At 39.6% G+C, this 16,512-nt stretch overlaps 1 protein-coding gene across 2 annotated transcripts in view; it reads left to right on the top strand.

The window, feature by feature from the left end:
- ZNF106 (zinc finger protein 106) overlaps positions 1-16,512 on the top strand; it is a 59,934-nt gene that overhangs the window by 34,684 nt on the left and 8,738 nt on the right. Inside the window, exons 6-18 of one of the 2 annotated variants that reach the window (XM_039232741.1) lie at positions 508-1,141; positions 3,111-3,180; positions 4,382-4,536; positions 4,621-4,681; positions 5,366-5,503; positions 7,938-8,718; positions 9,283-9,338; positions 9,904-10,049; positions 11,496-11,630; positions 12,339-12,455; positions 14,730-14,921; positions 15,433-15,495; positions 16,171-16,290. In XM_039232741.1, coding sequence (XP_039088672.1) covers positions 508-1,141; positions 3,111-3,180; positions 4,382-4,536; positions 4,621-4,681; positions 5,366-5,503; positions 7,938-8,718; positions 9,283-9,338; positions 9,904-10,049; positions 11,496-11,630; positions 12,339-12,455; positions 14,730-14,921; positions 15,433-15,495; positions 16,171-16,290 — 2,668 coding nt within the window. Of the gene's footprint in view, positions 1-507; positions 1,142-3,110; positions 3,181-4,381; positions 4,537-4,620; positions 4,682-5,161; positions 5,504-7,937; positions 8,719-9,282; positions 9,339-9,903; positions 10,050-11,495; positions 11,631-12,338; positions 12,456-14,729; positions 14,922-15,432; positions 15,496-16,170; positions 16,291-16,512 lie in introns of both variants that reach the window. The other variant, XM_039232740.1, reaches the window with a different exon arrangement.

Genomic DNA, 16,512 nt, shown 5'->3' with positions numbered 1-16,512 from the left:
GGGCACTATATTTGTGATCACAAAATACTCTCTCTTAAGTACTTGTGTCATATTTTGGCTATTCATCTTCTGTTGAGATACTAAACTTCTTTGAATGATAAAGCAGCATTCAACATAGGTTTGCTACTTGAAAATCAACTTCAGTATTGAGATTATAAAGTTCTTATCCTTTGCCCTGTGCCTGGCATTTGTGAACATTCACTAAATATTTTTGTTTGTTTTTGGTTTGTGTGCTGTTAAAAAATTATTATGGTTGCTTTAGAAAAGCTCCATGCTAATAAAACTCTCTATTCTTACTTCCTCAAATGTAGTCTCATAACTGTATACAAATCTATAATTTAGTACTTGTTATAATACACTATAGTTATTTATGTCTGGGACACTTAGTAGACTGAAACCATCTTAATTTACATTTGTACTCTCAGTGCTTTACACAGTCTGGCACATTAAGTGGTACTCCCTCTTCCTTAATCATGTCTGATTTATGGTTTCTTTTTCTTTCTTAAGGTTTGGTATAGAAATGGTGCCTCTAGTTCAAAATGAACAAGAGGTCTTGGATTTGGATGAGGAGCCTGATCTGTCTAGTCTCGAAGGATTCCATTGGGAAGGTGTTTCCATTTCTTCATCTCCTGGGTTGGCAAGGAAGCGAAGCCTTTCTGAGAGCAGCGTGATCATGGACAGGGCTCCTTCAGTATATAGCTTCTTCAGTGAGGAAGGTACAGGCAAAGAAAATGAGCCCCAGCAGATTTTTTCACCTAGTAATGCATTGAGGGCAGCACAGAGTCAGACAACAACCATGGGCCTTAAGCAGGAAGTGACACCTCTGGCTCTGTCCCTAAGAACAGGTGAAAGGGCTGAAAATGTTGCTACTCAAAGGCGACATAGTATGCAGTTATCCTCTGACCGTACAATACCTTTGATGCATTTGGCAAAAGACCTGAACAACCAGGAGAGTTCTTCGCCGCCTTCAGAGAATCAGAATACCCAGGAGAGTAATGGAGAAGGAAACTCTTTATCATCAAATGCATCCTCAGCCCTTGCAATCTCCAGTTTGGCAGATGCAGCCACAGACAGTAGCTGTACCTCTGGTGCTGAACAAAACGACGGCCAGAGTATTAGGAAGAAACGAAGAGCCACTGGAGTGAGTATGATTGCCCTTGCTTGTTGTTGGACGTTTCACATGCTGACTTGACTCTTATAAGAAAGATTTCAACTGTTGAATTTTTTCTGAGTATCTGGGTTGTGTGTTTCCCTACTCTGGAATAGATTTGTGAAGCTCTTACTCTTCCTTTCATATTCTTATCCTACTGGTTTCTTTCACTGAGTAATTCTGCTAAGATAGATGTCAGTGAATATGAATGTACAGTAGTAGGAAAATATGAAGTCATCTCTAAAACTAGTCTCCAAGCCAGTGATTCTTTGTATCACCTGACCGAGGAGTAAGCCATGGCTTCATCTGTAACTATATCTGGCTTCATGATGCATTCTGTACTGGCCCTGAAGAAAGGCACTCTAGTGTTGCATCTATAGGCCATGAATGCTCGTTAGACCGAGACAATTGGGCTTAGCACTAAGGTAGTTTTAATATGATGAGAGTGCATCTATGTGAACGTGGTTTTAGAAATATGTTTACTGTCTGTCACTCAGTGTTTTGTACCTTAGTTACCCAGCCTGGCCCTTTTAGAATCCATCGCTCACTGAAACAACTTCTCTTCTGGCATCTCTGTCACTAATACTGCTTAACACTTTCAGGAACCTTTTCTTTTTTCTTTTTTCTTTCTTTCATAGTTTATTGTCAAGTTGGTTTCCATATAACACCCAGTGCTCATCCCCACAAGTGCCCTGCTCCATGCCCATCACCCCCTTCGCCTCCCGCCCACCCTCATCAGCCCTCAGTTTGTTCTCAGCACTCAAAAGTCTCTCATGATTTGCCTCCCTCCCTCGCTCCAACTATTTTTCCCCTTTGTCTCCCCCATGATCCTCCATTAAGTTCCTCCTAATCCTCCTATGCGTCCAAACATATGGTATCTGTCCTTCTCTGCCTGACTTATTTCACTCAGCATAACACCCTCAAGTTCCATCCACGTTGCTACACATGGCCAGATTTCATTCTTTCTCATTGCCGTATAGTATTCCATCGTATAGATAAACCACATCTTCTTGATCCATTCGTCCATTGATGGACACTTAGGCTCTTTCCATGATTTGGCTATTGTTGAAAGTGCTGCTGTGAACTTTGTGGTACACGTGCGCCTATGCACAGCACTCCTGTATCCTTTGGGTAAATTCCTATTGCTGGGTCATAGGGGAGTTCTATTGTGAATTTTTTGAGGAACCTCCACACTGTTTTCCAGAGGGGCTGAACCAGTTTACATTCCCACCACAAGTATAGGAGGGTGCCCATTTCTCCACATCGTCGCCAGAATCTAGAGTCTTCAGGAACCCTTTCTGAAAAGGAATAGTTGCTGGTGGTGATGTAGTCTGGAATGTGGTACTGTGAGAAAATGGAGTGTTTGCTTTAATACTGAGGCACTATAGCAGAATAGTTCAGGGCTTGGCTTGTAGCTCTGAGTTCAAATTCCAACTTTGCCCCTTTGAGTTAGACACTGTAGTGGATATTGTTGGACACAAGTTTGTTCTATAACAAGGCTAATATCTAGGGGCTTGTCTGATGGACTGTTTAGCCTTTTGTTGGAAGATTTTATTGTGAAGAGTTTCTAGTAAAGTAGAAACTATGCCACAGTGAAATCAGATATGTGCATTACTGGCTTTGTCCATACCTCTAACTACCTATGCCATGCTTTACCAAGGTGAAATGCTTTGCTTAAGGCCCAGAGATTTACCACCTCTAGGATGCTAGGAAGGTACTTGACCTTGGATTCTGTTCTGGGTTTTTTTTTTTTTTTTTAATTTGTTTTTGTTTTGTTTTAAATCAGATACATTCAACTAATATTTGAGTTCATAGTGTGTTCCTGAGATTCATACTATCCTGTGAGAGATGGTAATAATGTAGCAAAAGTCTTAGAATTGATTCAGTTTTTTTTTTTTTTTCCTTCCTGGGTAATGGCTTTTCCACATTTAATATTACTCAGTTTTCTTTATCTTCTCAGGATGGATCTTCTCCTGAACTCCCAAGTCTTGAGAGAAAAAATAAAAGAAGGAAAATTAAAGGAAAGAAAGGTACAGTGCAAAGTATTCTGGCAGAAAGAAATTTTTCTTCTAGCATTTCAGCCTTTTCACAACTTGACACAGTATAGCTTGGGGTTATCAAATACTGATCACCCATTATTATTATTTTTTGACATTTTTGTTATCTTGCTTAAAGGTGTAGAAAAGGTTATTTTTCTCCCATATCCAGTTGCAGCTATAGAAGAAATGTTTGATGCCCATAGACCTATAGGCTAATGTTAATATATATCTTGGACAAATTGAGTTCATTATAAAGTCAGAAAGTCCCATTGGGCCTTTTCAGTGATGAAGAGGAATATAGGCTGTTTGGTAACAATTTTGAGTCTCTTGATTATTTATAGCCATTTCTCTCTATTTACATTTTGAGGCAGTTTTGTTACTTTTCTTATTTGATTTGGGAGAAGTTATTGGACTCCCTCACTGATAGGCTTCTCTGATTCTTGCTTTTCACTGATTATGAACCCTTTGCAATATAAGGGCTAGAATGGGAAGTGATTGGATGAGCCTTGGGTGGTTGGATGTGATTGATAAGGTGGGGATCAAGGATAACCCCAATTTATGGCTGAGACATCTTTGGGAATGGTCATATCACTTGAGCTAGAAAACTGCATGAGAGGAGCAGGTTGAGGCTGGAGGAAAATGATGAGTTCCCTTTTGGGGCTCTTGAGTTAAAGGATCTTAGAGACACCTGAGTAAAATCAAGGTGGTAGTTGGCTATGTGGGCCTGAAGTTTTGGAAAGAGGTCTTGACATACTGAATGGGAAAGAGACAGACATAAAGATGACAGATACGCACATGTAGTAGGACATTTTATTTAAAGTCACTTAAATGTACTATTTCAAAGCTGTATTTTCTTTAGGAAGATTTCTCTAATAAAGAACTGTTTTATGTTAACTAAAAGAGTAGAAAAATATGCTTTGGGAAGAGAGTGCAAGCAGTTCCCATCTGGGGCCCAATCTAAACATTCTTGAACCTATGACGTACCTCTGTCTTACCAATTCTCACTTTTGGTTTAGCTCTGACATCAGGCTTGACCACATGATTTGTGAGATTTGATGAGTCTCCAGTGACCTGTTGGAGAGAAAAATAAAGGCTTATCCTAGAGAATTAATGTAGTTTGACCTTCTGAGGTGGTGTATTATTAAGGAGAAGTCTGCAGTATTAAACTGAGCCTTATGGTTTCTTTTGGCAGAACGTTCTCAGGTTGACCAGCTGCTAAGTATTTCTTTAAGGGAGGAAGAACTAAGCAAATCATTACAGTGCATGGATAACAACCTTCTGCAAGCCCGCGCAGCACTGCAGACAGCTTACGTTGAAGTTCAGAGGCTACTTATGCTCAAGCAGCAGGTAACAGAGGATGGAACATTTAATGAGAATGGGTCATCTCTAAAGTTGGATTTCAAAATGCTTAACAAATTACTTTATTTTTAGATAACTATGGAGATGAGTGCACTGCGGACCCATAGAATACAGATTCTACAGGGATTACAAGGTATTTGGAGAGAATCTGATGGATTGGATCCTCTGTGGCTTATTTTCTTTGTTATCTATATACAGGGGAATTAAAGTAGTCATGAAAAGGCCATTATGTTGTCTCTCCTGTCTCTTTGTTTTCATCCTTCTATAGAAAGGCCTGTGAGGCTGTGCACCCTGAAAATGCTTAGCAACAAGAGGCAGTATGTTATAGGAAAAGCCTTGGGTTAGGAATCAAAAGGCCTGGGTTCAAATCTTGGCTCTTCCATTAGTAACTATATGACTTGGGATAAGTCACTTAAAGTTTGAAAAATTGGAATACTTCCGCCTGTTCTGCTTGTGTGCCTGTTGGTTATATGGATTTTATGACAATATATTTCAAAAAATTATGAGGGACTTTGAAGTTCCCATAATCTTTAAAAATACAAAGTGGCTCAGAAATGAGTGGCTTTTCAGAAAACATTTTTGCATTTGTATGTGCGTATGTTTCCCATTCTAGAAACATATGAACCTTCTGAGCGCCCTGACCAGGTTCCTTATAGCCTTTCACGAGAACAAAGGAACAGTAGATCTCAAACATCTGCTGATGCCACGCTGCTGCCTACTCCCTTTTTCCCAGTATTTCTGGAGCCTCCATCTTCCCATATATCTCCATCATCCACCGGAGTCCCTCTCCAAGTAACCACATCTCCTACTTTCCAAGCCCATGGCAGTGTTCCTGCTCCCGACTCCTCAGTTCACATTAAACAAGAACCCATGTCTCCTGAGCAAGACGAGAATGTGAACGCTGTGTCACAAGGCTCTGCTGGCAATGTGTCCAAGGAATTACCGCAAGTTAATAGTATGTAAACTTTTCTCTGGGTTAAGGGCAACCCGGCAGTGGGTCTAGGGCAGTTTTAGGTCAGTGATGTAAAGTCATACCTGCTCATTAAAACTAAAGTTGCTACAAATAACATTCTTAAAATTTCCTCCATTTAGAAAGATTGTTTAAATATCATTAATTTGTCCTCAATTTTCTCTAATCTAGGATTACTAAATTGACTTTGTATTAACACCTAAAATATTCCATTATGAGGATTGGTGCTGACTTTTTGTTTTTTTTGTGAGAGAAATGGAGTTGAAGTTGTCCAGTCAATTTTCGAAATAAGATATATCCTCTGAATTTCTCAGCACTTAACTTTGTCATTTAAAGTGCAAGGTAGGATTCATACAAGCCTAAGAGGCAGGTGGCCATGATAAAAGGCAGCGGCCACGGGTTTAGGGTCATCATTAGGAACTTGAGTGGTTTTGAGAATTGGCCAAGGTTTTTATTCTTTTGATAAAATAACATATATTTACCATTTGAGAATAACTTCTAAGCTATTTAAACCTTATCTGAAGCTTGTGTAACCACAATGGTGCTATATTGAGAACTAAGTAAAAATAAATTGCCATTGTGTGACCTGAGCAAAAACAAAAAGTCTGAAGAGTTACCCTAGATATTGCTACCTGTTGCAGTACTAACCTAGATATCTATCTAGCTCAAATGTATATTATCTTTCTTGTCTTGAATTTTGTTCCTTTTGTGTGAATAGTATTTGGTATTCTAAAAAAAAAAAAAAACTGGTAAAGAAGTATTATAGTGACTTCTTAAGCTAATATTTAAAAAAAATTTTATGTTTATTTATTTTTGAGAGAGAGAGAGAAAGAGCACAAGCAAGAGAGGGGAAGAGAGAGAGGGAAACACAGAATCTGAAGCAGGCTCTAGGCTCTGAGCAGTCAGCACAGAGCCTGACCAACCACGAGATCCATGACCTGAGCCAAAGTTAGATGCTCAACCAACTGAGCCACCCAGGCGCCCCTTAAGCTAATATTTTTAAAAATGTCTTTTATTAGATTTTTTCCTCTGCAAAATAATTCATGTTCACAGTAAAAAATTGGGAAATGATTAAAATGTAGATATATTATTTTGTTATATATTATTTCAATCTTAAATCATAAATGTGAATTTGCACATAGACTTTATGCAAAGGGAAAATCATAGTCTGTTATAACCTGTTTTTTTTTCCACTTAATAGAGCATGATCATTTTCCTGTGTCATAAAAATAATTATCTAAAATATTTTAATTTTACTAGTTGAATAATACTTGAGAAATTGCATAATCTGGATACATAGTAATTTATAAAATCTCCTTTGAATTTAGTTTTTATCCTTTTTTCTTTAGTATTTTCTAGAACACTACATTGTTTTTTTTTGTTTTTTAAATATTTTTATTTATTTCTAGGAGAGAGAGAGAGAGAGACAGCGTGAGCAGGGGAGGGTCAGAGAGAGAGGGAGTCACAGACTGAAACAGTCTCCAGGCTCTTAGCTGGCAGTCAGCACAGAGCCCGACGCGGGGCTCGAACCCACGAACCGCGAGATCATGACCTAAGCGAAAGTCGGACGCTTAACCGACTAAGCCACCCAGGCGCCCCTAGAACACTACATTGTATATGTCTTTGAGTATGTTTGTGATTCTTTCATCAATTTGAATTCCCTGACACGAAATAACTACGTTAAAGAAAATAGGCTTTTTTAAGTCAACTGACATTTTAATTGCTGTTACATAGTCAAACTGGTTGATGTTACAGGTAAAATGGCATAGCAAAAACATCTAAGACATAAAGGTGACAGCATATAAGCTAAATAGATTCATGTGTCTACCGAGAATAAGAGATCATGTTAAACATGTGGACATTTCAAACAAGAAAGAAAGAAAAAAGATGGGGCGCCTAGGTGGCTTAGTCGGTTAAGCGTCTGACTTCTGCTCAGGTCATGATCTCATAGTTTGTGGGTTCGAGCCCCGCGTCAGGCTCTGTGCTGACAGCTAGCTCAGAGCCTGGAGCCTGCTTCTGATTCTGTGTCTCCCTCTCTCTGTGACCCTCCCCTGCTCATGCGCTGCCTCTCTGTCTCTCAGAAATAAAACATTAAAAAAAATTTTTTTTAAAAAAAAGAAAGAAAAAAGATGACTAGAAGCAGTCCCTACCCATAAGGAGCTTTTGTAAGGTATAAGATGTGCATGTTATTTGTGAGATTTAATGCAAGGCAAACTGTGGTAAGCGCTGTAAGAGAAATTTCTGCAGGCGGTGGGAAGCTGAGCGAACAGAAAACAGCTTTAACAGTCATAGTTTTGTTAACATATCATTGAAAGGTTGTTTTTCAGTAGAGATTCATTCAGTGGTAAATAATGGCAGTTTATGATGATAAATTGCAGACACAGAAAAAGATACAATATTTTTTTTCTTCTTAATTCAGGAGAGAACAGTGACAGTTATCCAGTTTGTCCAGTCATCCCTGCAACATTGTCTTTATCAGAGCTAACAGAAAGTTTCCATGAGCCTAGCCAAGAATTGAAGTTTTCTATGGAGCAAGGAAGTACCAGGAACAGAGGCAATACTCCCTCTTCCCAACCAACTGGACTTCCAAGCCTGAATAAAGAAGATGAAGAGCCCATTAAAGGCAACAGCGGGTCTGAGGCCTGTACCAGTTCTTTTCCAAGATTGTCGTTCGCTTCTGAAACCCCGTTGGAGAAGGAGCCCCATTCTCCACCTGACCAGCCCGAGCAGCAGGCTGAGTCCACTCTGACATCAGCTGAAACTCGGGGAAACAAGAAAAAGAAGAAACTTAGGAAGAAGAAAACTCTTCGGGCTGCTCATGTTCCTGAGAACAGTGACACTGAACAGGATGTATTTACTGCTAAACCTGTAAGGAAAGTAAAGACTGGAAAGTCAACCAAAGGGGGGAAAGTAACAACCTCCACCTGGGAAGATAGCAGAACTGGCCCAGAACAAGAGAGTGTCAGAGATGAGCCAGATAGTGACTCGTCTCTGGAAGTCCTAGAAATTCCTAATCCTCAGTTGGAAGTGGTGGCCATTGATTCTTCTGAATCTGGAGAAGAGAAACCAGACAGTCCATCTAAAAAGGATATTTGGAACTCCACAGAGCAAAATTCATTAGAAACTTCTCGTTCTGGTTGTGATGAAGTTAGCTCTACCAGTGAGATTGGCACTCGTTATAAAGATGGTATCCCTGTAAGGTAAGGATGTTGTGCTAGTCCAGTCAGAACAGCTTTCGCCGTTACTCTTTAACAATAGAACTTTTGGTTATGAATCAATTTTTTAAATTAAAAAAAAATATTTTGGGAGACAAAGTACAAGCAGGGAGGTATAAAGAAAGAGGGAGACAGAATATGAAGCAGGCTTCAGGCTCTGAGCTGTCAGCACAGAGCCCGACACAGGGCTTAAACCCACAAAGTGCAGGATCATGACTTGGGATGAAGTCAGGTGCTTAACCAATTGACCCACCTAGGCACCCCATGAATCAATTTTTAAATGAATCAAATATTTAGAAAATCAGTAGAGATTATGGGTATGGAAGAATCAAACCTTGGCAGTGGTGATTCTTTGCCCTCTCATTTGTGTTGTAAATATATATTGAACTTATATTTCCTTTCATATAGAAATTTCAGATGGAAAAACTGATTTCTTCTGTCACTGTTTTGTTGCCTGGTGTTTAGAACAGTCTTTGAGTCAGGAAAATTTAAGTTACTTCTTGTCCTAAAAAGACTTCTGCTAAAAAGACTTTTGCTATTATTTTGTAGTGTTGCAGAAACTCAGACTGTGATCTCCTCCATAAAAGGATCAAAGAACTCTTCAGGTATTTGGTTATTCAGTTTTATTTAAATTGACCACAGAAAAAAAGTCTTATAAATATTAAAGCCAGGGTTTAAATCCAATTTATGCCTATAGAATGGGATGGGGTGGGGCGACTGTCACCAAGAATATTGTTTTGATCTGCAGTTGTGTCCTGTAAGTCTGCCTTTTTAATTTCTTATTCCCATCCCTCTTTATCTTTTCAACTAATGAGTTTTCATTGGCTCATGGGGCTTTTGCTTTGAGAAGAAATTGCTTGAAGTATAATGCCTTATTCAACAAAATAACTGGCAGCAGAAGAGAGGATGTGGGGAGCGATTTGGTACTTCAGGTATCACTCAAAAAATCAGTATCTATCTTTTTTCCTCAGTGAAAGGCCTTCTCTGCTAGAGTGTCTTTATTATGAAATCTTCGTAATAAAGATCATTAATGGAAAATGTGAGGTTTTGCTAGGGAAACTAGGTTTTATGGAGAATCCAAGGACCACAATATTATGTAATGGTTTTAATTCTTGAGTATCTTTTCAGACAAAAGCCGACACATCTCTGAAACATATTCTTGGTTTCCAGAAATATCTTCAGAGCCGGGAGATGATGATGAGCCCACAGAAGGGAGCTTTGAAGGGCACCAAGCTGCAGTGAATGCAATTCAGATATTTGGGAACTTACTGTACACCTGTTCAGCAGATAAAACCGTCCGAGCTTATAATCTGGTGGTGAGTTGATACATGAATTTGAATGTTTTTTGTTTTTTTGCAGATTTTAGGAACTATAATTCACACTCTCTTAAACAGTAGGAGCATCTGCTGTGCAGAGGTGAGGGAGGCTGTAGACTCACTGTAGATAACGTTGATGCAGTGGCTCAGCAGGGTCCCTCAGGAATGAGCTTCTTTCTGTCTCTCCACACTGGTTTCTCTGTTATCACCTCTTCCTAAAGCTAGTTCTCCTCCTGCTCATAGACCAATGTCAGAAGCCACTGGAGTTTCTTTTTTCTCCCATCACCAAAAAAAGGGTCCTGTGCTTTTACTCTGTGAACAACCACTTGGCAAAGGGAGATGAGATGACAACCGAAGGCTGGGCCACTCAGGTCCTGGTCCTTGAGGTGGTGATGAGGTCAGGCGGATTGCTGCGACATAATAGTGAGGATAGAATGAAAATATTGGGAAAGTACTAGAGGAGACTTTTTCCTCACAGCTGATTCATTGTCCCACGTGATTAAGGAGGGCAACAGTGTTCTAGGACCCCACACTGATAACCTAATGCTCATTACTCAGTTTTCATAGAAGGAACTCTTGAGTTTTGAATTTGGTGTATGTCAGACTAATTTTATCAACAGTGATCTCCAAGAAACTTTAGAAACACTATGTTGTCTGAATGAATACCACAAAAGTATTTGAAATTACTGAAGTCCTTGAAAGTCAAACGGTTAGACGATGGACCATGAAAATGTGTCCTAGGCAATAGTTGTCTAGATTCCAATAGCCGAGTGATATGAAGGGGCAAGAAGGATGTCTGAAATGGGGTACCTTAGTGACCCAGTTGGTTAAGTGACTGACTTCAGCTCAGGTCCTGATTTCATGGAAGCAGTGGTACCAGGAAGTATGAGTAAGATTTGGGAAATTGGCTCTAACTCTCAATTGCAAGATAAATGTATGTATGTGTGTATATTCTAAGTAGATCTTAGTATGTGCACAAGATAATATCTAGGATGTTTCCATGTTAAACCACCCCTGGACCACTAGGGCCTGTGATGGCACCTGACACATCTTTGAATATTGTGGAACATTCTCTCAGCAAGTTACCGAGGAAATGAAGGGACTTACCTGGGATACTAACTACAGTTTGGATTTGTCATATCTTTGGCCCATATGTTGGAGAGCCTTGCTCTTGGCATTAATAAAAATTCTGATCCAACAGTAAACTGCCCTAAGTATTTTTGGTATGGCTCAGCTAACATAGACTTGTGGGCACCTACTTCATGTATTTGCTGGGCATTTAGTAAACACATATTTACTGAGCACCTTTTGTGTAACATGCACTAACCTAGGCACTGAGGACACAGCAGCGAACTAATGTTTTAACATTTTTATTGTTGCTAAGTAAATGTGTTATCTAATCCTTGTATATCCACAAGTAATGATCTGATATGCGCTTGACTTTAGAGTCGGAAGTGCATTGGGGTCTTTGAGGGGCATGCCTCCAAAGTGAACTGCCTCCTGGTTACCCAAACCTCTGGCAAGAATGCTGCCCTTTACACTGGCTCCAGTGACCACACCATTCGCTGCTATAATGTTAAGGTAAGCGAGTCCAGAGAAACCAAAGTGATGATATTAAATTGCTTTGACTGCATTTACTGTGCAGAGGGGAGACATTGAAACAGATGCTTCATTCTGCCCACTATCTCTTTTACACTCCTAAACCATTTTTAGTACAGGCACACCTCCGAGATTGCGGGTGGGGTTCCAGACCCGTGCAGTAAGGAGAGTATCACAATAAAATGATTAAATAAATTGTTTGGTTTCCTGGTGAATATAAAAGTTATGTTGATACTATATTGTATTCTAAAAGTGTGAAGTGGTGTTAAATCTTTAAAAAAAAAGTATGTACCTTAAATTAAAAATACTTTTTTTCTTTCACTCCTCCACAGAGAGGGAATAAAAGAAAAAAAACCCCCGAAAATAATTTAGTTATTACTAAACAAATGCTAGCCATCATCTGTGTTTTCATCCAGCTATAATCTGCCCAGTTCTTAGCGCCCTTTGAAGAATTTCTGTATTCCAAATTAGGAACATGAGTAACCTCATTAGAATTTCTATGTGTTTACAGCTTGAGGGTCTTTGGCCACATATTTCAAAGGAAAAAGAATCTAAAATAGTCTTGTACAAAACAGAGGATGCTACATTTCCTTCCTCATAAAAATCATGTCACACTCTGCTTTTAGAAGGACTGTTTCACACTTTATTTGCTGTGAACCCCTGCTGATTAGGTGTTGTGTGCTTTATTAGACGCGAGAGTGTGTGGAGCAGCTGCAGCTGGAAGACCGAGTCCTCTGCCTCCACAGCAGGTGGCGAACCCTCTATGCAGGACTGGCGAATGGCACCGTGGTCACCTTCAGCATAAAGGTTAGTGTTTGAGGGGAGAAGGCTGTACTCCCACGCCGCTTGAAAGTAGCGTGAGCGTGTGTGGAAGGACGTAGAAGGCAGACATTTTCCTGTTGTCTTGTATGAGAAGATGACAGAATTAGCTGCTACTCAAAAACTGTTATTTTCTGGTATAAGTGAAACAAGATCCTGCATTCCGTCTGCTCAGGCCCAAATGTGCCAGGACCAAAAGATAACTCTACTAAATTAAACCAAGCCCGATGATTTGGGGCCAAATAATGAGTCAGAGGTTAAACTAGTCTGTCTCATTTTAAGAATGACACCATGAAAAATGAGCTTAAATTCTTTTGAGTATGACATTGATGTGGTTTGGAACCGATTGAGGGTTTTGTGACGAGAGCCTGTTCTGTAATGTGAACTAAGTCATAGGTTTGTCTGGAAGCCCGTGTGGCTTCATTCTCTCCTAACCCAAAGAGAAATTCATTTGTGGAGCAAACCTTTACTGAGCATCTGTTATGTGCTAGACCTCAGGATAATGCTGAGGAAATGAGGAAGGACTACTTGTTGATGGTCCTATATGCTTTGTTAATGTAGATGGACTTCCATCTTGTAGGCTTTAAGGTATGAGAGGCACGATCCAATTTGTATTTTAGAGAAAGTCATTCTGGAGTTGATGAGATATGAAAATACTGGTCCTAACAGAGGCAAGGAAATCATTTAGGAGGCTTTGTAGTAGAAGGTGACATGAAAGGTTAGACTATGGATGAAGAGAATGGATAAAAGATAGAAGAGATAGAGCTGATGGTTTGGTTTGGTTGCTTATTAGCAGAGTGTGCGCTAATGAGTAGCGCCCATATCCCAGGGTCATCTAGTCATCTTTTAACAGCACGTTATAATGTTTATTATGTTACGCCCAATAACAGTATCATTCATATGTTTAGTGAATACCTACGAACTCCTTCCACGTGTGAGCTGGAACCACTACTTCTAAGGGATACAGTAAAATACATCGTGCCTTCTACCTTTAAGAAGCTTAAAATCAAGTTAGAAGAATCTAGCACATAGATAATCAAGTGCCGGTTATGAAGAGATCACAGAAGGGTAATTAGTGAAGGTTGTTGCATTCCAGATGTGATGTGTTAACAGCCTAAATTCAGTTTGGTTAGGGCAATAGAAATGAAGAAGAAAGAATAAGTTTAAAATATTTTAAAGGATAAAACTTGATAATTCCATAGTTCTCTTTTGTGAGAGTAATGTTATCAGAGGTAGACAAAAGTCAGGAACAGGACTTTTGAGGCAGGATGAAGACAGTTGAAAAATAAATGGTTGAGAATCCCCGCAGACATCGGAATTTTGAAGCCTCATGAGGGCCGAGCCCTTATTGGTTTGCCCATACACTTGAATGCAGTGCTTCTGAGGTCTCAACAGAAAGGCAGGGCTGTTTACCAGAGCTTGTCCACCAGTGGGCCCTAAACTCCCATTAGGCTGTCTCCCCAGCACCTCTGATGGCTGGAATCATTGTTTAGTCCCAGAGGCTCCCAGCTGCTGCTTTGTGCATTTTCTCTGAGTTTCACCCCTTGCATGCACCTGAAGTTACTTTTTAGAGATTTTGAGAAAGTGGGAGACTTTATGAACAAGATTGGTGTGCGACTGAGGGAAGCAAGTCTAAGATCTAAGGTAAAGGAATGTTTGGGAATTTAGGATGTGAACATGCCACCCTGATATAAGAGACTTCTCTAGGGTTCACTAAATGATGTCATGAGAGATGACCTAGAACCAGAAATCAGAAGAACTTGAGAATAACAGGTGGAGAATGAGAGATTTCTTACTGAAATTATTTATGAGTAAGTCATTCTCAGTGGAGAAATTTGGAAACACCCGACAAATTGACTTCATAAAGTTTGGATGACAAATGGAGAGAGCTTCTGGGTCTGTGGCATGGAAAGTGTATTAGCATATGAAACAGAAAGTCGATCATCCATTATCATTAATTTAAGGAAACTGAGAGAAGGCATAAAAAGAGAATCAAGTGCTAATTATGATTGGATGGTGTAGTTTGAAGTTAGAAATGTGTTTATAATGTAAGAGTTTGCTGTGCCTGCACTGGACACAAAGAGAGTTGGAATGGGAATAGCAGAGGTTGGGAAGTGAAAAGATACTGAACTGATGGGGTATGAGAACGTAACAGGTAATAGAATTTAAGAGTTCAAATCAAGGTAGTGATATGGGTGAGTTGATTTTGATATTTACCACCTCAGCTGCTTTTATTTCATATAACGGTGACTTATTTTTCAGAACAATAAACGACTTGAAATCTTTGAATGCCATGGCCCTCGGGCTGTCAGCTGTCTTGCCACAGCTCAGGAAGGTGCCCGAAAGCTCCTCGTTGTTGGGTCTTACGACTGTACCATTAGTGTACGAGATGCACGCAATGGACTCCTCCTCAGGACCCTGGAGGGCCACAGCAAAACCATTCTTTGCATGAAGGCAAGTAGAGTGCAAGACAACAGGAATCAGTTGGCACAAATCGTTTGAGTGACATTTCCCTTGTTGTCTACTGCCTTATCCATGGCACATCATCTGGAAAAGAGCAAGGAGATTACAGTGCTTTTCTTTAGGCCTGGGTCACCAAGGGATGTACTATATTTTGGGGGGCAGGGGTGGGGAGGGATGGGCTGTATATGAATACATTAATATATTAGTGGAGAAACAGTGTATTTTATTATAGAATGTAGATATACTTTAAAGTCCTTCTAGGCTGTTTCACAATCATTCTGAAGAGGTAACAAACCCTGTAGTGCATGGTCACTTCATCACAGTACCTGGTGGTAGGCCATAAGCTTCAGTTCAGAAAATTTGAGGAACTTACAGTTTTATGTCTAGTTCATGCTCCTCTCAAAGTAGGTTGGAAATTAGAATTCGACAGTGTGCATTACAAGTTACAGAGAAAACTCAGAACTTTTTACCAAATGTAACCCAATGAATTTTTTTCTTTAAGGTGGTGAATGACCTTGTGTTCAGTGGCTCCAGCGATCAGTCAGTCCACGCCCACAACATTCATGTAGGTTGTGTTGGTGTAAAGAAATCTTTAATGGAATGATGGCTAAAGCTTGAAAGATTCCTCAGACCTCTTGCAATTTAAACTAAGTGCTTTTTTCCAATAAAAAGCTTTATAATAATCCCTAACCACATACGCTCTTGGAAGATAGTGAGCACAGAAATTCTGACCTCCTCAGAATTTTTAGTGGTGGACACATGTAAGGTTTAGTTTGTCTCATTTAAACCCGAGATAAATTGAGCATCTGAGGCTCTAAGAAAGTGGATGTGATATGTAGTTTAAAATAGAACAAATAAAAACAGCCGAGAGACTCTGCTCAGGTCATAGAGGCAGCTCTTTGAAGCTCAATGCCGGGTCTATAAACCTGGGGATAATGAAACCTCAGGGACTTGTGCGCACAACACAGTGATAAGAGTGAGACTTCTTCAAAACTTATAAAATACATACAGATAGAGTTGTGGCCCTTCTCTTGGTGTAACATCAGACACATTTCATGAAATATAAATTGTATATTGTAATAAATGCTTATGCAAGTACTTGAGCTGTTAAAATAAGTATGCTACTTTGTGTACAAGTAGGCTCAGAATTAGGACTTGGAATAATAGACTCATCATAAATCTCAAAAGTCAGAAGGAATCTTGAAAGTCAGTCTAGTGACTTTTCTCTCTTCTGATGCAGACTGGTGAGCTTGTACGGATCTATAAAGGTCACAATCATGCAGTGACTGTGGTGAATATCCTAGGGAAAGTGATGGTGACCGCTTGCCTGGATAAATTTGTTCGTGTCTATGAATTACAGGTAGACTTTAGATCCATATTTTGCTTGAATGATTGGGGAGTAGGTCTGTTTGGGTTTGGTGTTGAATTATTATTATTATTATTATTATTATTATTATTATTTTAATATAGTAAGGCTGGGGTGGGACCCAGGAATCTGCGTTTTTCACAGGCCCTCTAGATAATTATGAAGCAGATGATCCTTGGACTAGACTTTGAGGAACACTGCTCTGAGAGGCATGGT

The sequence above is a fragment of the Hyaena hyaena genome, unplaced genomic scaffold (genome assembly GCF_003009895.1).
Source record: "Hyaena hyaena isolate Hyena2069 unplaced genomic scaffold, ASM300989v1 scaffold_70, whole genome shotgun sequence".
NCBI lineage: Eukaryota > Metazoa > Chordata > Mammalia > Carnivora > Hyaenidae > Hyaena > Hyaena hyaena.
The sequence above is the reverse complement of the archived record's forward strand: the minus strand, read 5'-3'. Positions and strand labels throughout refer to the sequence as shown.